Source organism: Mustelus asterias, chromosome 14 (assembly GCF_964213995.1).
Source record: "Mustelus asterias chromosome 14, sMusAst1.hap1.1, whole genome shotgun sequence".
Taxonomy (NCBI): domain Eukaryota; kingdom Metazoa; phylum Chordata; class Chondrichthyes; order Carcharhiniformes; family Triakidae; genus Mustelus; species Mustelus asterias.
In genome coordinates, this window is record NC_135814.1 from 6,261,555 (window position 1) to 6,284,208 (window position 22,654).

The following is a 22,654-nucleotide window of genomic DNA, read 5'->3' on the forward strand; positions in this document are numbered from 1 at the left end:
AAATCCTCATATCACTTTTGCTTCTTTTTCCAATTACTTTAAATCTGCGCCCTCTTCTTCTCAATCCCTTCGCGAGTAGTAAGAATTTCTCCCTTTCTACTCCCTCATTTTTCTTTTCTTCAGTGAAAACAGTCCCAACTTGTTTGTTGGTTTATTTATTAGTGTCAAACGTAGACTTACATTAACACTGCAATGAAGTTACTATGAAAATCCCCTAGTTGTCACACTCCGGTGCCTGTTCGGGTACACTGAGGGAGAATTTAGCATGGCCAATGCAACTGACCAGCACGCCTTTCAGACTGTGAGAGGAAACCGGAGAACCCAGTGGAAACCCACGCAGACACGGGGAGAACATGCAAACTCCGCACAGACAGTGACCCAAGCCGGGAATTGAACCCAGGTCCCAGCGCTGTGAGGCAGCGGTGCTAATCATTGTGTCACCGTGCTGCCCCATTTCTCCAAGCTATCTTCATAACTGAAGTTCCTCATATCTGGAACCATTCTTGTGAATCATTTCTGCACTCTTTCCAACACCTTCACATTTTTCCTAAAGCGTGGTGCTCAGATCTGGACACAGCTGAGGCCCATCAGGATAGTTTATGTACAATTTGACACTAAATTGATTAAGGTGCTCAAGACAGGACATGGGATGACTGGCATAGCACAACAAATTTTTCCTTTTATTGAGGTCTCTAATTAGAAAATAATAACGTGAGAAGTAGGTGCGGGAGCAGGCCATTCAGCCCTTTTGAGTTTGTGCCACCATTCAACAGGATTATGGCTTTTGTATTTATTGTTGGGATATGAGGACCAATGACAAGGCCAGTGTTTATTGCCTATCCCTAATTGGCCTTGTGCAGGCTTGTCTTCCATTTCAACTCCACTTTCCCACACTACTGTATATTCTTAATTTACCTGATATCTAAAAATCTATCAATCTCTGACATGAATATACTCAATGATTCAGCATCCATAACCCTCTGAGGTAGGATAGATTCACAACCTTGTTGCCTAATTTTTCCTCATCTCTGACCCAATAATCTGAGACTTTGGCCCTGTGTTGACTTGCCAGTAGAAACAACCTTCCACCATCTATCCTGTCAAGCTCCATAAAAATGTTTATGTTTCTGTGACATCACTGTCTACACTTCCCCTGCCTTGGAAAAGCAGCCAGCATAATTAAGGACCCCACGGACCCCAGATATTCTCTCTTCCACCTTCTTCCGTCAGGAAAAAGATACAAAAGTCTGAGGTCACGTACCAACCGACTCAAGAACAGCTTCTTCCATGCTGCCATCAGACTTTTGAATGGACCTACCTCTCATTAAGTTGATCTTTCTCTACACCTTAGCTATGACTGTGACACTACATTCTGCACTCTCTCCTTTCCTTCTCTATGAACGGTATGCTTTGTCTGTATAGCAGGCAAGAAACAATACTTTTCACTGTATACGAATAAATGTGACAATAATAAATCAAATCAAAATCAAACCACCTCATACTCTTCAAAATTCTGGGGAATATACTATGGATAGTTGTGTATCAGTCAATCTTTGAAGCTTTGAAAATTTTTCTAAAAATGGGGGTTGACTTATATGCCGAGTATAAAATGGGAACTGCTAATGTTGGTGCAGGAAGATCAATTTCCTTTGATTGGTCGCCATGTGCAGTCTGCTCTGTGAGAGCATGTCTTAAATGCATCTTGTCTACAAAGTCGGTCATCAGCTTGATCCCACTTGCTGACTTATGTGGAACCCTAAAGATATATCTCTGAAGGTTTGAGGCTGAATCCTTATGCAAGTATTGTCCTAAGCATTGATTTTTATTAGCTGAAAAATGGTGGGTTGACTTATACACCAAGTATTGGCCTAAGCATGCATTTTGGCACTTGATATGATCTTTTGAGCTCGTGTTCCATTCTGGGATCTTCCTGCCCAGTTATAACATTAAGAGGGTTCTCAGCGGTTTTATAACTGGACAGGAGGCTCCCAGAATGGAACCCCAGCTCAAAAAGAACATAAGTTATTTTTATCTTTGGTTTTATCAAATGTGGAGATAATGGAGTCACAGGGCCAATAATTCATTTATAATAATCAAAGAAAACATTTATTCAACATTTTTAAAAAATGGATTATAATCCAATACTTCTCTACTCCTCCTTTAGCTTAACACCTACATGCAAGTTTAAGGTTACTACGGATGACACAATATATTTGAAGCACCCAAAGTCAATAGTTTCTGAGGATTTCTCCTCAAAAGCGACCTCCCCCCTCCCAGATGATTGTCATAACAGAGGGTCTAAATTCCACTCCCAGAAATAGGCTTTAAATTCTTCTCTCGTAGCAATACTTTCAGTTAGCAATCCGCATTCTAAAATCCAGTTTGCGTTTTCCAAAGACCTAGTTGACTAGAGCTTCCACTCCACCTTAGCAGTGATTCTATACCAGTATTTTGAACCAACTCCTTCTTCCTTCCACACTCTTAATGACATCACACTGTTCTATCACCTTTTAGGTTTCAGTCACTAATTTCCAATTTGTTTGCAGACAGTAATAAAACAATTACTTGAGTTACTTTTAGAAAACTTTTTTCATGTAATTCTCACCAATCAATCTGTCCCAACTTTTCCTCATTCTCCGAACAGAAGTCTGTTTTCCAGTAGTTTCTAATCACTGAGTTTCAGATGTTCTGAAATCTTCTTGTTACAGCTCTCTGAAACTCTGGACCTTCCAGTAGTTCTCTTCATTTTTTTCTGTGGAACTCTAGTCCTGGCTAGATTATTCCATTATAAGACTCCAGCTTCAAGCAGATCTGAGAGACGCATCTTATCTCTCTTCCAGTCTCCAACTCAACTGACTGCTAAGAGACAAGATGAGCTAAACTGAGGAGTGATGACCAGGGCATGCCTGGCTTACATTTGAAAGTCTGTGGATTGTGAATAGCCTTTCAGGACAACCTGGAGCATTTACAACCAATGAGAGCTTTTTGAAATGTTAGTCACTGTTACAACATAGGAAACATGATGGCTCATGTGCACAGAGAAAGCTCCCACACACAGCAATCTGGTGATGACCAGATGACTGTGTTTGTGATGTTGATTGAGGGTTTATTATTCAGCAGGATGTTTCCCCAAAATCCCTCTCCACAATAATCCCGGCAATCTTTTACATCCAACTGAAGAGAACCTTTGTTTAGCATCTCATCTGAAAGACAACACTCTCTGAGTTCTGGACTGGAGTTTGAACTTAAAACCTTGCAATTCAGAGGCGAGGATGCCACCCACTTAGCCACAGCAGGTACTTAAGGACCAATTCCATCTGAACCTCATGCATAATCTTGGATAAAGAGAATTGTTGACATTTCCAAATCTAGTTTTAGTGAGTGAGTAAGAAAGGAAGGCTTGAACTTAAAAATCACTCGACCAACATCACTAAAAGCAGATGGCCTGAGCACTATCAGAATGCTGCTTGTGGGATATTGCTGTGTGCAAATTGGCAGCTGCCAATTTCATAAATTACAATAGTGATTAACATTTCAAAACGAATGAATTAGCTACTGTGTCACTGGGGCAGCTCGGTGGCACAGTGGTTAGCACTGCTGCCTCACAGTGCCACAGACACGGGTTTGATTCCTGGCTTGGGTCACTGTCTGTGTGGAGTTTGCACATTCTCCCTGTGTCTGCGTGGGTTTCCACTGGGTTCTCCGGTTTCCTCCCACAGTCCGAAAGACTTGCTGGTTAGGTGCATTGGCCATGCTAAATTCTCCCTCAGTGTACCTGAGTAGGCGCCGGAGTGTGGCGATGCGGGGATTTTCACAGTAACTTCATTGCAGTGTTAATGTAAGCCTACTTGTGACACAAATAAGTTAACTTTAAATGTTAATTGCCTGTAAAGCCACTTTGGGAAATCCTGAGAACAAGAAAGGTGCTACATGAATACAAGTCTTTCTTTGTTCTCTTTACAACAGTGTCAATAAGTCATTGAGGTTTACAGCATGGAGACAGGCCCTTTGGCCCAACCTGTCCATGCCGCCCAGTTTTTACCATTAAGCCAGTCCCAATTGCCCACATTTGCCCCATATCCCTCTATGCCCATCTTACCCATGTAACTGTCTAAATGCTTTAAAAAAGATAAAATTATACCCGCCTTTACTGCTGCCTCTGCCAGCTTGTTCCAGACACTTACCACTCTCACAGCACCAGAGACCCAGTTCGATTCCTGGCTTGGGTCACTGTCTGTGTGGAGTTTGCTTGTTTTCCCCATGTCTATGTGGGTTTCCACTGGGTGCTCTGGTTTCCTCCTACAATGTAAGCCTTACTTGTGACTAATAAATAATAAATAAATAAACCTGCTGATTGAAAAATTAGCCTCTCTGGAGCCATCTCACCTTAAACCTGCGCTCTCTAGTTTTAGACTCCCCTACCTTCAGGAAAAGACGTTGACTATCTTCCTTATCTATGCCCCTCATTATTTTATAGACCTCTATAAATTCACCCCTAAGTCTCGTACACTTCAGAGAACAAAATCCCAGTCTATCCAGCCTCTCCTTATAACTCAAATCAAGTCCCGGTAGCATCCTAGAAAATCTTTTCTGCACTCTTTCTAGTTTAATAATATCCTTTCAGTAATAGGGTAACCAGAACTGTACACAGTATTCCAAGTGTGGCCTTACCAATGTCTTGTACAACTTCAACAAGATGTCCCAACTCCTGTATTCAATGTTCTGACCGATGAAACCAAGCATGACGAATGCCTTCTTCACCACTCTGTCCATTTGTGACTCCACTTTCAAAGAGCTATGAACATGTTCCCCTAGATCTCTTTGTTCTGTAACTCTCCCCAATGCCTTACCATTAACTGAGTAAGTCCTGCCCTGGTTCAATCTACCAAAATAAATCACCTCGCATTTGTCTAAATTAGGTGATTCACCTTCACTTTGGAAGGAGTAACAGGATTACAGAGTACTGGGCTAATGGTAAGATACTTGTGTGGATGAACAGAGAGATCTCGGTGTCCATGTGCATAGATCCCTGAAAGTTGCCACCCAGGTTGATAGGGTTGTTAAGAAGGCGTACGGAGTGTTAGCTTTTATTGGTAGAGGGATTGAGTTTCGGAGCCAGGAGGTCATGTTGCAGCTGTACAAAACTCTGGTGCGGCCGCACTTGGAGTATTGCGTACAGTTCTGGTCGCCGCATTATAGGAAGGATGTGGAAGCATTGGAAAGGGTGCAAAGGAGATTTACTAGGATGTTGCCTGGTATGGTGGGAAGGTCTTATGAGGAAAGGCTGAGGGACTTGAGGTTGTTTTCGTTAGAGAGAAGTTTAGGAGGTGACTTAATAGCGGCATACGAGATGATCAGAGGATTAGACAGGCTGGATAGTGAGAGCCTTTTTCCTCGGATGGTGATGGCTAGCACGAGGGGACATAGCTTTAAATTGAGGGGTGATAGATATAGGACAGATGTCAGAGGTAGGTTCTTCACTCAGAGTAGTAAGGGCGTGGAATGCTCTGCCTGCAGCAGTAGTGGACTCGCCAACATTAAGGGCATTTAAATGGTCATTGGGTAAACATATGGATGATATTGGAATAGTGTAGGTTAGATGGGCTTTAGATTGGTTTCACTGGTCGGCGCAACATCGAAGGCCGAAGGGCCTGTACTGCGCTGTAATGTTCTAAAAACTCCATGTGCCATTCGTCAGCCCACTGGCCCAATTGATCAAGAGGTGGAGATGCCAGCGTTGGACTGTGCCCAACTGACCAAGACCCCCTTCAATCCCAGATCACCTTCTTCACTTCAGAAAGAAGCTATTACACTTTAGAAAGCACACCCTGTGGTGTGAAGCCAGTGGGGGTGTGCGGGGCGCTATACAAATGCAAATCCTGCCACGGGGCCGGACTCACTGCGCCTGCGCAGTGCGGGCCGCCGGCCGTTGCCAGGGACAGCGGCGCCGCTGGTTGCCATGGGGACGGGGCCGCCGGAACGCGGCGCAGGGAGCCCGAGAGAGACGGAGGCCGGAGAGACCGGGAGCGGGAGCGGGACAGGTGAGAGAGAGAGGGCGGGGAGAGGGGGATCAGGGACCTCCTGAGCTACAGGGAGACTGGGGACCCCCAACCCAGAGGGATCGGGACCCCCCCCCCCTCCCCACAGAGGTACAGGGAGACTGAGGACCCCCAACCCAGAGGGATCAGGAACCCCCCCCCCCTCCCCACAGAGGTACAGGGAGACTGGGGACCCCCAACCCAGAGGAACCAGGACCCCCCCCCCCCCCCACAGAGGTACAGGGAAACTGGGGACCCCCAACCCAGAGGAATCAGGACCCCCCCCCCCCCCCCCCCCCCACAGAGGTACAGGGAGACTGGGGATCCCCCAACCCCAGATGTACAGAGAGGTAGGAGTCAACCCCCCCAACTAGCGGAATTAGGGACCCCCCCCCCCTCAGATTTACAGCAAGATTGGGGACCCCCTCCTCCTCAGATACAAGGGGATCTGGAACCCCAAGAGGTACAGAGAGATCAGGGACAATCCACTCCCCCCACCCCCCTTCCCTTTGAGGTACTGAGAGATTGAGGATCTCTGAAGGGTACAGGGAGATTGGAGATTCCCACCCAATTTACAAGGGGTTTTGACCCCCCCCCCCCACCCCTCCGAGGGGTACAGGCAGCTCAGGGAACCCCAACCACTCCATGAGGTACTGGGCGATTGACGACCCCCAGGGGGTACAGGGAGATTGGAGATTCCCATCCTGAGTTACAGGGAGATTGCCCCCCCCCACCCCCCACCTCCCCATCTCCCCAACCCCCATGAGGTACTGCGAAATTGAGAATCCTTGAGGGGCACAGAGAGATTGGAGATTCCCCCCCCGCAAGGTACAAGGAAAGTTTGGACTCCACCTCCCCCCCAAGGTACAGGGAGACTGGGGCCACACCTTGAGGTTGTGTGAGATTTCTGACCCTTGAAGTGTTCAGAGGAATTGCAGAGCCCTCCCCCACCCACCCACCCATAAGTACAGGGAGATTGGGGAGCCCCCCTCCCCCCCACCCATCCTATATGGGTTCAGGACACAGTATTGTTCTAAAGTTATAAAACATACAATGCTGGGAAAACCTCAGTAGTCTGGCAGCATCTTTAGAGAGAGATAATGTTTTAAGTCCGTGTGACTCTTCTTCAGATCTGTAGTGTTGTAGGGAATTTGACCTGTGCTGGTGTGGATTGGGTACCCCCCTATGTTGCATTTTAGCCTGGCTGAAGGGGCACCATGTTGCAGAATCCACACAAGTAGTCCTTCTCTACGAATGTGCTCAGGCAGGGTGTTTGACTGGGACAGTTCACATTCCCACTCCAGCTTTACTGAAACTTGCAATTTCTGGTGATCTTCCATTGCCCAGAGTCATTGAGACCAATAAAAACTGCATTCATCGTGGACCCAAATGTATGGATTTCATTTTTGATGAGACTTTGTAGAAATGGAATTGTTATGTAGAAGCCAGTGTCAGAGGCTCCTGTTCTACTATCTATTTACATATTTTACATTTGAAGGTTTGAGATGATGGGCTGCTCTTGGGTTTGAATGTTGCATGGCATATATGTCCATGAATGAAAAACATTTTTGTTGGACACAAGGTGGAATAAGTAAGTCAAGTATTGTGAGGCAGTGCATCATTCCTTGGAATTATCGCTGTTGTACAATGTAATAAGATTTTCAACTCAACTCGTGTCTTATTTTAGACAAGTCTTGGAGGCTGGAAGTAGAGCTGATTTGACCATTAACAACCTAATTATAAAGCACTAATATCCCTATGCGGTCCCATATCTTTTTATTCTCATGTCCCCCATTTTGTGCAATGTGATAGGATGAAATGACAACCTCAGAGTGAAAGCACCCCGAGGTAGCAGCGATCATAATGTGATTGAATTTTACATTCAGTTTGAGGGAGAGAACAGTGCATCCAAGGCTGGTATTTTAAACTTAAATAAGGGCAATTATGGGGGCATTAAAACAGAGCTAGCTAGAGTGAATTGGCAAATATACTTAAGGGATAGATCAATAGAAGTTCAGTGGCAGACATTTAAAGGGGTACTTCAACATACACAGAACAGACACATTCCCATGCGAAAGAAAAATTCAATTTAGTTTGGTTAATTTAGTTAATTAATTTACTTAAAGACAACGGTGGCTAGTGCTGTTGCCTCACAGCGCCGGGGACCTGGGTTTGATTCCCAGCTTGGGTCACTGTCTGTGCGGAGTCTGCACGTTCTCCCCGTATCTACGTGGGTTCCCACCGGGAGCTCCGGTTTCCTCCTACAGTCTTGAAAGACATGCTGGTTAGGTTCATTGGCCATGCTAAATTCTCCCTCAGTGTACTCAAACAGGCGCCGGAGTGTGGTGACAAAAGTATTTTCACAGTAGCTTCATTGCAGGAATAATGTAAGCCTACTTGTGACACTAATAAATAAACTTGAACTATTAAACTTAAAGAAAAAGCAAATATTTATGCAAAGGTCAGAAGATTAGAACAAATATAAAAGACATCAAAGAATGATAAAAAGATTGATAAGGAGAGAAAAACAAGGATACGAGAAAGCTAGCTAGTAATATAAAAATGAAAGTAAGAGTTTCTACACATATTTAAATAAGGGTTAACAAAGTGAGCACTGGTCCTATAGAAAGTGTGTCTGGGGAATTGATAATGGAAAGCAGAGCTATGGCAGATGAACTAAACAGGTATCTTGTGTGGGTCTTCACTATAGAGGATACAAGTAACATCCCAGAAATAGCTGTAACTCAGGAAAGGGGAAAAAGGAACTCAGGAAAATTTCCAATCACCGAGGAAATGGTGTTGAGCAAATTGCTCGGTCTGCGGCTGACAAATCCCCAGGTCCGATGAACTTCACCCTAAGGTCTTGTTTCTCACATCGGGAGGCAGTGTGTTGGTTGCCGGCAGCAGGATCTCCTGGTCCCGCCGCTGTCAATAGGGTTTCCTATTGACTGTACTCCATGGTGCTAGGAAACCTGTGGTGGGGGTGCGCCGTCGGCAGGACCAGAAGATCCCGCCAGCATGAACAGCAGGAACGTTCCAGCCATTTGCACCTATCTTCAGTCAATGTGTTGAGTGGATGATCCATCTCAGCCTCCTCCTGAGGCCATCACAGATGTCAATCTTCAACCAATCTAATTCATTCCACATGATATTAAGAAATTGCTGAAGGCACTGGTTACAGAAAGGCTCTGGGCCCTGACAACATGCACATACTAGAGTGATTGGCGTTAGAGCTCAGACTCCTTGATGCCACACTTGTTTGAATACTGCCTTGATGTCAAGGACAGTTAGTCACTCAGGTTTGTCTGTGTTTGGACCAAGGCTGCAACAAGTTCTGGAACTATGTGGCTCTGGCAAATCATTGGTGAACAGATTGTTGCTGAGTAAGTGCTGCTTGACTGCACTGTCCATGACATATTTCATCACTTCACTGATGTAGACTAATGGGGCGGTATTTGGCTGGGTTTGATTTGTCCTCTGTTTTGTGGATGGGAAATATCTGGACAAATTTTCACGTTGTCTGGTAGGTAAATGTCAGCATTGTAGCTGTACTGGAACAGCTTAGCTAAGAGCAAGGCTAGTTCTGGAGCACAGGTCTTCAGTGCTACAGTTGGGATGTTGTCAGGGCTCATATCTTTTTATAAGGGATGATCCTTTAAAACAGAGATGAGGAGGAATTTATTCAGCCAGAGAGTGGTGAATCAGTGGAAATCTTTGCCGCAGAAGGCTGTGGAGGTCAGGTCATTGAGTGTCTTTAAGACAGAGATAGATAGGTTCTTGATTAATAAGGGGATCAGGGGTTATGGGGAAAAGGCAGGAGAATGGGGATGAGAAAAATATCAGCCATGATTGAGTGGTGGAGCAGATTCGATGGGCCGAGTGGCCTAACTCTGCTCCTATGTCTTATGATCTTATGGTCTTATATCGAGTGCCTTCAGCCACTTCATGATATCATGTGGAGTGAATTGAATTGACTGAAGATTGACATCTATGATGGCGTCAAGAGGAGGCTGAGATGGATCATCCATGTGACACATCTGGTTGAAGATGGGTGCAAATGCTTCAACCTTGACTTTTGCATTGATGTGCTGCGCTTTCCATTTTTGAGGGTGGGGTTGTTTTTGGAGCCTCCTTCTCTGCTGAGTTGCCTAATTAACAAAGTCCGATGAGAGGTGAGGAAACCTGCCCACTCCTGCCCCCCTCACCAACTCTCAGTGTTGGAGAGCTTTGGCAAACGTAAGTCCAAAGTCACCTGTCCCTCCCAAGCATGCTACACTTTCCACATATCATATCTCAAATTATTTACACACGGTGTCAAAGGTATTTCCTGAAATAAATCTATATAATCCAGATTTTACTGGATTGGGCCATTTTGTGTGCCCTATTCATGAGGTATTTTTTTCCTCACCCTTCAAGTGAAGTCAATGGGATATCTGGAACCTTAATAACTGAGAGGACCAACAGTGTGACTCCTTAGATTTAAGGATAGAGCGCGGAATGACGGTGCAGGAAATAGGAAGAATTAGGCTAAATTTAGACACAGGAAGATAAATGAACAGAGGGAAAGAAAGTTTGGATTAAGAGAGAGAGAAATATACAAGATTAATAAAAAAGCCTCGGAACAATGTACTATCCACAGGAGTAAGACCCCACAGCTTCAATTATTCACTTTCAGAGCTGGGGAATCATTAAATCTAGTCATAAAAAAGGGGTCTTTGCATCGTTACGAATCAGCCCTAACTCTCTGCGGTGACTTTCATTCATTTTAGTGGCGCAAATGCAGAAATTTCTTGAAACACATGGGGAAATTGAAGGTTCGGGTCCTGTTTTTGCAAGGTAAATGGAGCAGTCCAGCAACTTGTGGCCTTTCACAACTCATAGCGTCCCCCTCTCTGGTGGCCGAATAAGTCACGCGTTAATAATGGTTAGCGCCGTCCAAATCGCTTTTATTTTTGCAGCAAATCCTGGGCCATTACCCACTTTTCAATGTTCTGCTATCCTGGAGATGGTGCAATAGCTCATTATGAAAGGTACAAACCTTTATAGGATCAACAGCAGGACTGTCCAGTTCCGAACAATCACCTGTCAGTCAGACTGTTTGGCATGCTGACAGCATTTCACTGTCAGAGAAACTGAATGTAAGCCAACTGAACTTAAGTCACTGGTGTGTAATGCTGATGGGATACTCTTAATCCATCAACTCAAATTTCTGCCACCGCTACTGACAGACCTGTAAAGGCCAATGCTTCACCTTGCTAAAGAGCTCCAAATACTTTCTCCAGGTACAACCCAAGATCAGAAGGACTGACTCATTTTCGTGTGTCACCAGGTATTTCAGTTAAAGTGTAATCAATAGGTATATATTTTGCATTTTTCCTTGCGCTTTTGTGACATGGCTTCACAATTCTCCATACGGAAGACTCTCATAGAGGGGTCACTTGTGATGTCATTATTTTGTGCACAAATATCGCAGTATCTCAGTGAAGTTGTCATAAACCTTTCGTTTATAACAGAACTCTAAATGCCAAGTTAACTCCCCAGCAATATTTATACCTGCTATTTAATCAATGGGAGAAAGTCATTAGCATAATATGAACAGATTGCAATGTTTTAACCTAATCAGAATTATTGGTTTTGCATTTACCATATGTAGCAATTCCACTTAAGTAAATGGGGAATAGGGTAAGAGTTGTGAGATTGTAATAAATTCTGGACCTGATGCTCAGTACTATATTATTCCATCAGTCTGGTAATAGGAGAGTGCCTTACTTGCTGAGCAATTTAAAGGACAACAGCATCTCGATTATAATTGCAGTTAACTGAAAGGTCACTTAGTATTATAGTTATTTTTATATTCCTTCTTCACTTTGATTGTCAGGTTTTCTGGTACTGGCCTTTCTTTTGTTTCCAGGCATGTGCTGGATATGTGGTACTCACTTCACCCCCAAAAAAGCTATTGGGGCTCAGTAAATTGAAAATATCAAACCCGGGGTTGATAGTCTTTTGTGTTAGGTGAGGGTACTAATAATTTTTTGTTAAATGAGGTTATTAAGGGGATGTTGAACAAAGGTGGGTAAATGGAATTGAGTATGGGGGTGATCTAGCTGAGGTGTTTAAAATTGTTAAAGAAGTTTGGTGGGCAGATAAGAGAGTAAGTATTTCCTCCGATGGGAAAAGTCCAGAAGAAGGGGTTGTATCCTTTCACAGGGCTGATAACAAGAAGCACTTCTTCACACAAAGGGTAGTGGAGATGTGCAACTTTCTGCTCACCCCAAAAAAGCTGTTGAGGCTGGGGTCAGATCAAATTGTCAAAACTGAGGTCAATCATTTTTTGTTGCGTAAGGAACCTCAGGGATTTGGAACCATAGTAAGTGGATGGAGTTAAGATACAGATCAGCCAGGATCTAATTGAATGGTCCACTCTTGTTTCCATCTTCCTATGTCACTGCACCCCATTGTAGAGTGGTAAATGTACCTCATGATAGAAGTTTAATCCATAAACACTGATGGTAAAAAGCCCCTTTGAAGCAACCAGGTTCATAAGCAAAAGGCGGGTGGTGTATTCTCCACTTGTTGGCTCTAGAAGTATATGGGTGAGATTTTCCAGCCCTTCCCACTGGTGGGATCTTCCAGTTCTGCAAGGGACCTCCTCGGCGACAGGATGGGCGAGCCATGCGAAACGGCATAGATACCGGCTTGACTGGAAGATCCTGCCGATGGCCAATGGTGAGCAGCCTCCACTGCCAGAAAACACACCACAACGGGGCCAGAAAATCCTGCCCTGTGTCTGACCTCATAGTATGTGTTGTTGAACAATGAGATGTGGTGACTGTAACAAAAATTTATAGACCATTGTAAAGTTGTAAAACATCCCAAGCTACTTCATAGCAGCATAGTCAGAGAAGATGTGACACTGCATCACAAAAGGGGGCATTAGGATAGGAAACTTGGTAATTGAAGTAGGGTTTTAGGAGCATCTTAGGGGAGAAGGATGGGGTGGGCAGGGAGGGCGGGGAGGGGAGCGGAGAGGTTTGGGAGGCAATTCCCAGAGCTTAGAGCCTCAACAACTATAAGCACTGCCACCAATGGCAGAGTGATGAAAATCAGGGGCAAGAGGCCAGAATTGGAGGAGTGCAGAGATCTTGGAGAGTTAAGGCTTTGGAGGAGGTGACATAGATAGGGAGGTGAGAGACGAAGAAATGATTTGAGTTCTGCAATATGAATTTTAAAATTGAGGTGTTGCCAGAATAGGCCAACAAGTTTAGGGATGTTAGATGAATGGGACTTTGTACAAGTTAGGACATGGGCAACAGGGTTTTGAACAAATTCAAGTTTCTGGAGGTGTAAGATGGGAGGTCAGCCAGGAAAACTCTGGAAGATGGTGATTAACCAAGTGATATTCCACCTTCGATTTAATGGAACTGATTTTGCTGATGTCAACAATGGTTACAGGATTGGCGGTGGGAGGGTGGGAATAATTTCTAGGGTGGGAGGGAACATCAGAAAGATGTCCCCTTTGTCCCCACCCTCCTTGAGGCTCCTCGAGAATGGCACTAAATGAGGAAGCATAGCAACCTGCCATGCTCAGCATCTCAGCAGCAGTCGGAGTTTGGCACGAGAGAGGGAATTAGACAAGAGTAAATTGCGGGAGGGGGGGGGGAGAGAAAAACAAGAATATTGTTACCAGACTTATGTGTTGACTTGGCATCCCAGAGATAACCATTTAGGACCCACAATCAATGAGATTTGACCCATTTCCCCTCATCAGAGAAACCCCAACAACCAGATAATATGTCCACTGTACATTCCATGAGCCAAGTAATCTAGTAACCACTGTCACTGCCCATGCAGCCAAGTCAAAATAGAAGACCAATTTAACAAGGCTAGATATCCAAGGATTAACAAACCACATCTGGGCGTGCACTAGTACATAATTCCCCCATTCCAATAACACCAGAGACGCGTATAACAAAAAAAGAGAACCCAATCTTCTCCAGTGAAGGGTACTAAAAATTGTACTCCTTCAGTGCAAATGCAAGAACTACAGCACATAAAGAACCCAGATAAATACTGCACAACCCTCATGTCACATAACCAACTCAGCATGTTGTCCAATAGAAAGAAGGAGACCCACAAACACTCCCCAAACAAGGAAATATTTCTGTATTGCAAACATCGAAACTCAAGATTTAGCCCTTGATAGAGAGCCAGAAGCAGGGTGGGCAGACTCTCCCATCCACCCCGCTCCCCCAGTACCAATCATCAAAACCACGATTGAATGCAAACAACAATGCACATTAAAATATGGCCTCCCTCGTTCCACTGTCGAAGCAGGCCAGTGGATGAATACCTTCAAAAAGAAAAAAAAGATCATCCTGATTTTCGCAGGTTAACAGGCAATAAAGGCCTCTGTACTCATATATCATACACCCTTGTCAGGCTCGCCTTCGCCTCTGCACTTACATCATGTGATCTCCCGCAACCATTTTTTTAATTCACTCATGGGATGTGGGCCATTATTTATTGCCTGTCCCCAGTTGGCATTTAAGAGTCAACCACATTGTGATGGAGTCACATATAAGCCAGACCAGGTTAGGACAGCAGATTTCTTTCACTAAAGGACATTAGAGAATCAGATGGCTTTTACGACAGTGGTTTCATTAGACTCTTGATTCCAGATTTCTATTGAATTTATCTATCGTGGTGGGATTTGAACCCAGATCTCCAGAGCCTTACCTTACCTTGGGTCTTTGGATTACTAGTCCAGTGACAATACCACGACACCACTGCCTCCCTCCCATATTGCCAGTCAAGTTCCTACCAGCTCCCAGAGGAGCGATGCAGTCAGTCCAACTTTCTCACTTGATTCCCTTAACCCTGCAAGTTTATTTTATTCAAGTACCCATCCAATTTCCTTTTGGAATCCTTGCTTGTTTCCACTTCTAACACTGTTGATTTGATTTGGTTTGATTTATTATTGTCACATGTATTAACATACAGTGAAAAGTATTGTTTCTTGCGCACCATCCAGACAAAATATACCGTTCATAGAGAAGGAAAGGAGAGAGTGCAGAATGTAGTGTTACAGTCATAGCTAGGGTGTAGAGAAAGATCAAGTTAGTGCAAGGTAGGCCCATTCAAAAGTCTGATGGCAGCAGGGAAGAAGTTGTTCTTGTGTTGGTTGGTATGTGACCTCAGACTTTTCTATCTTTTTCTCAGCGGAAGAAGGTGGAAGAGAGAATGTCGGGGTGTGTGGGGTCCTTAATTATGCTGGCTGCTTTGCCGAGGCAGTGGGAAGTGTAGACAGAGTCAATGGATAGGAGGCTGGTTTGCGTGATGAATTGGGCTACATTCACAACCTTTTGTAGTTTCTTGTGGCCTTGGGCAGAGCAGGAGCCATACCAAGCTGTGATACAACCAGAAAGAATGCTTTCTATGGTGCATCTGTAAAAGTTGGTGAGAGTCGTAGCTGACATTGTGGGAAGTGAGTTGTGGGAAGTGAGTTCTAAGTCATTACCACCTCCTGCATCAAAACACTCCAACTCATATTTCCTTGCATCTCTTGCCAGAAAACTTTAACTTTTATGTAAAATCATAGAGTTCACGGTTCTGATAGCCTTTTTATTTCACTTTGACAGTGTTTAAACATGTTGACCTCGACGTGTTCCATGAAGTCTGTCCCTTTTCAAGATGTGTCACTGAAAGCTTATACTAAGGTAGGTCCATCATACACCCTGTGGGTGATTAATATGTTATTTCATTTGTGTATGAAAGGATGTGAAGAAGATTACATCGCATATAACTTCTCATTTTTGTGAATCACAGAATTGTTTACATTGCAGAGGAGGCCATTTGGGCTGGTGTTGACATGATGGGCCAAATAGCCTCCTTTTGCACCATAACAATTCTATGATTCTGTTATTTACAAGAATGATACATGAACTGAGAGGTTATAATCAGTATGTTACAATATTGGTACAGTGCAGCGTACTCAAAGTGAGTAAGTAAGAGTCAAGCAGAAAATATCCTAGGAAAGCGATGACACTAGCACAAAAAGTCACAATCCTAGGTTGAGTGAAAAACCATGTTGGCCAGGGAATACAGCGTCAATGAATCTACAATCAGGTACATTATGCAGTCTGAAGAAAGAGTAAAGGCCAGTGTCAGTCGTACTGTTAGGTTAACTTTTGTAAGTAGGGGAGACTCACATTTGGAGGAAATGGAGAAGTTACAAAACATGTGGATAGAGCACCAGCATCAACAGGAGGACTCCAGTTAATGGTCAAATCATTCAAAATAAGCACTTGAATTTTACTCGTGTATTAAAAGTTTTAAAGGGCATAGTGTCACCGGAGATAATAGTGATGATGAAGGTGATGCAAGATGCGCCCCTCCTTTGCCTTCCAAAGGATTCTCAGCCAATACAGGATGGTTTGATCGTAAAAAGTGTTTTCGGCTGCATAATATGAAATAGGTGGGGGAAGATGCATCAGCTGACCATGCAGAGCAGGAGAGTTTGCCATGGTGTTACAGAAATACACTGAGGAGAGAGGCTACCAGGCAGAGCGGGTCTTTAACGCAGAGGGATCTGTCTGTTCTGGAAGAAAATACCAAGTAGCATCTTTCACATCCAAAGAAGAAAGGACAGCCCCTGGTTTTAAAGTGCAAAGAGCAGGCTAACACTCTAACCATGTGCCAATGTGACGGGTTTTAAATGTAAACCAATGCTGGCTTATAGGACCAGAAGAAGAGCCTAAGAAGGCTCATTTTACAATCAAGATGATGGCAGATCTCATAGGATTAGCTGAAGAGTTAAAATATAACAGACCATAAAACAAACATGTAGGATGATTGACACGACTAATGCTCCTTACCGAGATCTTTACAAAATTGAAAAGGAAAAGGCAAAGCAGTCAAGAATAAAATCTTTCTTTCTATCCACATCAACGACTACATAAGCCACTTCACCTACTCCTCCCACCTCCACTCTCTAAAGTATTCTACAGTATAATTTGTACCATAAGTGTGACAAATGTTACAATAGCCTCGTTTCCTTGCTTTAGAATCCATAGAACCCCGACAGTGCAGAAGGAGGCCATTTGGCCCATTGAGTCTGCACTGACCTCTCTGAAAGAGCATCTTACCTCGGCCTACCTCCCCTGTCCTATCCCTGTAACCCTGCGCATTTACCATGGCTAATCCAATTAACCTGCACATCTTTGGATTGTGGGAGGAAACCAGAGCACCCAGAGGAAACCCACGTGGACACAGGGAGAATGTGCATAGTCCACACATACAGTGACCCAATGCTAGAATTGAACCTGGGTCCCTGGCACTGTGAGGCAGCAGTGCTAACCACCATGCCACCACGCCATCTGTTGTGAAACAATTTCTCCAACTGTCTTGAATTTAGTCAAAAACATGGTTTTTATTGCCTCTGCCTGTAAAACGTCTAATTTTGGGATAGCTGGAATCTACCTAATTCACTCCCACTACTAAGTATGTTCATCATTCTTTGTGAGAATTTGTGGGACTGTAACCCCGCAAATGGTGGGACATTTATATAGCAATTTTTGTCCATAGGGAAAGAAGTTAGTTGCCAATTTAAATTGTTCACTAGATTGATTCCAGGATGAAGGACTTGACTTCTGAAGAGAGATTGAGCAGTTTTGGCTTGTAGTCGCAGGAGTTTAGAAGAATGAGTGGAGGTCCAAATGAGGTATCTAAGACGCTAAAGGGATTGAATGAGTAGATGTAGAGAGGATGTTTCCCCTGTTGGACATTCTAGAGTGAGAGACCATAGTTTTAGGCTAAGGGATGGCAGATTTAAAACAGAAATGAGGAGGAATTACTTCACTCAAAGGATCGTGAATCTGTGGAAATCTCCACCCAGAGTGCAGTGGATGCCGGAACACTAAAGAAATTTCAGGAGGAGATTTTTAATTAGTAGCGAGATGAAGGGCTGTGGGGAGCAGGCAGGAGGGTGGACATGAGGCCAGCCATGATCATATTGAATGGCGGAGCAGGCTCAAGGGGCTGAATTGCCTACTCCTGCTCCTAGTTCTTAAGTTCTTGTGGTAGGGAGGAAGACAGTGGGAAGCATGCATTTGGGGAAAGAAAAAGAGACAGTGAAGCTATATACTCAGGGGAAAAGATACCAGAAAACAATGTTTGGGATGAACAAGATAGTTAGAAGCATGCAATAACGTAACAATGTGACCCTCCCTTGGTATAAAACCTTTCCTTTTCAAGTGCATCGATTCCCATTTGATCAACAACAACAACCTGCATTTATATAAATACCTTTAACTTCACAAAGTGTCCCACAAAACTTGTCAGCGAGCCATAAAAGGAGGTAGGTTGATGAATGAGGTAGGCTTTGAAATGAGTGAGGTAGGGAAGGAGAGAGGTTTAGGGAGGAAATTCCAGAGGTTAGGTCCCATACAGCTGAAGGTAATCATAGACAGATTGCAGACTTAATGTCCAATGCAGGATATTTTGCTGCATGAACCCCTGCCATGTTGAATTGTACCTAGGACATTTGGGGCGTAATTCAAGATTTAACAGCATTTCAACCAGGCGCTTGGTTTTTTTGTTCGGTGTAAGAGGGGGTTCTGGGTTAATGAGCAGAACCACAGGCAGATTCTTAGGTTAAGCAGCAGCTGGGGAGGAAAGAGTTAAAGTGATTCATACTTAATAAGATCTGTTGACAGTTTATCTACATGTGAATGCATTAATGAGAGTGATATGAATATAATATGATTTTAAGTATTAAGTATCTTTATATCAAAATACTGAATGATGTATTTTAAGATATTGAAAGTATTTTTAATATGAATTCACCTCAGAAATGTGAACGCTGCAGAAATGATGATGGAAGTTCAGAAGTTCGTAGCTGAATTAGCAGGAATGCAATAGTTTCAAGTTTTAGGACAGAGGATGAAACATAATTATGTTCAAACACTGAGGCTTCTATTGTCCAGGCGTAGAAATGTGTCAGTCTGAGGGCCCAAGATTGCCATTATCTCTGTCTTGGCAATGTGTCATTGGAAAAAATTTCAGGTGGTGGCGTCCTTAGAAACATAGCAACAAGGGGGTAAAGATTAGGTAATAGAAACAGACAAATAGAATATCATTATATCAGGTAGCGTATCGTAACTGGCTGAGGTTATTTGTTATAATTTGGACTGACATGTTAATATGAAACGAAATAGAATTAAGCTAATTAGTAGGAGTATCTAAGATAAGCAGGAAGTATAATTGTATTGTATTTTGGCTCAATGCCACAGATCTTTGAGAAAGGCTTTCTGGCACTTGTCTGCGCCAACTAACCATCCAGAGGTCTCCTTTCAGCTGTTGGTTACTGTTCTGTATTGTGTTGTTTGATTATTTTTATGTTTAAATAAATTCTTAGTACGTTTTTAAGCTGAGACTTTGCCTTTGCGAGTTTAATTTTGAAAGATTCTTTAAGTCTTAAGAAATCAGACCACCATTAAAAAATCCCCTACTACAGGTGGTGAAACGGTTCCTGTATCTTGTCAGTTCTTCACACTTTACGTCTGACTCCTTCGCAGTGGAATGTGCACAATCTGGTCAATCCTGACATCACAGGAAGGAAGAAGAGCAAGCCAATCAAAGCAAACTTTTTTGGTATTGAGTTCTTGGAGCATCAGGAATGGATGAACTGGGAACTGGGGATAGCATCCACCAAACATCTAATATTGAAGAACGTGCAGTTCAAAACTCAAAAACTCAAGTTCAGGTGAGTTCTGGTGCAGCTTTTCAGGGGCTTTAATGATTGTCAGAAGCCATTTATATGTCCATCTAGCCCTGGCGTGTCCAAGCCTTTTGTCATTTGTGGGCCACATAGGCTTGTACCACTGAGCTTTGAGAACCATTTAAGAAGTTTAAATTTATAGGGCGGCACGGTGGCGCAGTGGTTAGCCCTGCTGCCTCACAGGACCAGGGATCCGGGTTCAATTCCTAGCTTGGGTCACTGCTTGTGTGGAGTTTGCACATTCTCCCCGTGTCTGCGTGGGTTTCCTCCGGGTGCTCCGGTTTCCTTCCACAGTCCAAAGATGTGTAGGTTAGGTGAATTGGCCATGCTAAATTCTCCCCCAGTGTACCCGAACAGCCGCCTGAATGTGGTGACTAGGGGATTTTCACAGTAACTTCATTTCAGTGTGAAGGTAAGCCTACTTGTGACTAATAAATAAACTTTACTTTTAAATTTACTTTATCCATATGCTCAGTAATTTGCACATAGCTCCATTCACTGATGTAACAGATCCTGCCGTTGTGATTTGGGATTTGCCTGCCGATGGGGCAACAGGTGCAAGATCAGCCCTTTTCAACACAATGAATAAATCGGGGAATAAGAAATGACAGGAAGTGGGACTGCGTTTTGAGGTTTTGATGTTACCAGGGTTCAGGAACTGCATGGAATGTGTTGTTGGACACAGATGAATCTAGCCTGCACCTTTAGCAAATCATGCACCCTATCATGGAGTCCATCCAAAGCATTTAATACAATGAAAAGCAAGACCTGCATTTATATAGTGCCTGTCATGACCCTGCAATGTTACAAAGTGCCTGATAAATGTGAGGTGATTCATTTTGGTACGACTAATTTAAATGTGGATTACAGGGTCTAAGGTAGGGTTCTGAAGACTGTGGAGGAACAGAGAGATTTTGGGGTCCATATCCACAGATCTCTAAAGGTTGCCACTCAAGTGGATAGAGCTGTGAAGAAGGCCTTTAGTGTGTTAGCTTTTATTAACAGGGGGTTGGAGTTTAAGAGCCGTGGGGTTATGCTGCAACTGTACAAGACCTTGGTGAGACCACATTTGGAATATTGTGTGCAGTTCTGGTCACCTCACTATAAGAAGGATGTGGAAGCGCTGGAAAGAATGCAGAGGAGATTTACCAGGATGCTGCCTGGTTTGGAGGGTAGGTCATATGAGGAAAGGTTGAGGGAGCTAGGGCTGTTCTCTCTGGAGCGGAGGAGGCTGAGGGGAGACTTAATAGAGGTTTATAAAATGATGAAGGGGATAGATAGAGTGAACGTTCAAAGACTATTTCCTCGGGTGTATGGAGCTATTACAAGGGGGCATAACTATAAGTTCATGGTGGGAGATATAGGAAGGATATCAGAGGTAGGTTCTTTACGCAGAGAGTGGTTGGGGTGTGGAATGGACTGCCTGCAGTGATAGTGGAGTCAGACACTTTAGGAACATTTAAGCGGTTATTGGATAGGCACATGGAGCACACCAGAATGATAGGGAGTGGGATAGCTTGATCTTGGTTTCAGATAAAGCTCGGCACAACATCGTGGGCTGAAGGGCCTGTTCTGTGCTGTACTGTTCTATGTTCTATGTTCTATTATATAGCCAATTAAGTACTTCTGATGCGTTATCACTGGCATAATCATAGAATTTTACACCACTGAGGAGGCCCAATGTGTCACCTCTTTGAAAACTATCCAATTAGTGTCCCACCCCCTCGCTGCTGCTCCTTCCCCATAGTTCTGCACATTTTTCTTTTTCAGGTATGAAAATTATTGTTAAATCAACTTCTACCACTCATTCATTTGTGAGCACAACTACCCACTTGTAAAAAAATAAATTCTTAGCATCACCGGCATGGTGGCACAGTGGTTAGCACTGCTGCCTCACAGCTCCAGAGACCCAGGATTGATTCCCGGCTTGGGTCACTGTTTGTGTGGAGACTGCACGTTCTCCCTGTGTCTGCATGGGTTTCCTCCGGGTGCTCCGGTTTCCTCCCACAGTCCAGAGGTGTGCGGGTTAGGTTGATTGGCCATGCTAAATTGCCCCTTAGTGTCCTGGGATGTGTAGGTTAGAGGGATTAGCGGGGTAAATATGTGGCATTATGGGGATAAGGCCAAGGTGGGATTGTTGTCGGTGCAGACTCGATGGGCCGAATGGCCTCCTTGTGCATTGTATGGTTTCAATGTTTCTCTTTTAGCTCTTTTGTCAATTACTTAAGTCTGTGTCCACTTGCCATCGGGAACAATTGTTCCTTATTTACTCTTCATAATTTTGAATAGCTCTACTGAATCTCCACTTAACCTTCTACTCTAAGGAGAACCATCCCAGCTTCTTCTATCTATGCAGCAGAACTCCCTTCTGGTACCATTTTACTAATCTCCTGTGCACCCTGTCCAAGGCCTTGGCATTGTTGCAAACAGGTACTGCTCCAAATTAGCACAGTAGTCCAACCATTTCAAGGTTTTAATTATATCCCAGTTCCCTTTAAAACTTTTACAAATTATTTTGCATGTGTTCAAATTCCTCCACTCCCTTGCCCCCCGCCATAACCTCCTGCAGCCTTCCAGCCCTACAAGATTTCTGCATTCCTTCGATTCTGTCCTCATGAACTTCCCGATCCTTTATCACAATACCAGTGATGGCTGTATCTTCAGCTGCATAGGCCCTAAGTTCTGTAATTTCCTCTCTGTACCTCTCCACCTCTCTACCTCTCCCTCTCCTTTGTGCTCCCACCTCATTGACCAGCGTTTCTGTCACCTGCTGTGAAATCTCCTTCAGTGACTTGGTGTTGAATTTTGTATTGCTGTTGTAAAACACCTGGGGGTTTTT

The 22,654-nt window shown here is 43.9% G+C and overlaps 1 protein-coding gene across 1 annotated transcript in view; it reads left to right on the forward strand.

Annotated features, from left to right (window-relative positions):
- Positions 1–5,870: 5,870 nt before the first annotated feature.
- The window catches only part of cfap65 (cilia and flagella associated protein 65), a 152,341-nt gene continuing 135,557 nt past the window's right edge, over positions 5,871–22,654 (forward strand). The window contains exons 1-3 of the mRNA XM_078229291.1: positions 5,871–6,041; positions 15,677–15,754; positions 19,613–19,800. Of these exons, the coding sequence (XP_078085417.1) occupies positions 5,871–6,041; positions 15,677–15,754; positions 19,613–19,800 (437 nt within the window). The remainder of the gene's footprint in view (positions 6,042–15,676; positions 15,755–19,612; positions 19,801–22,654) is intronic.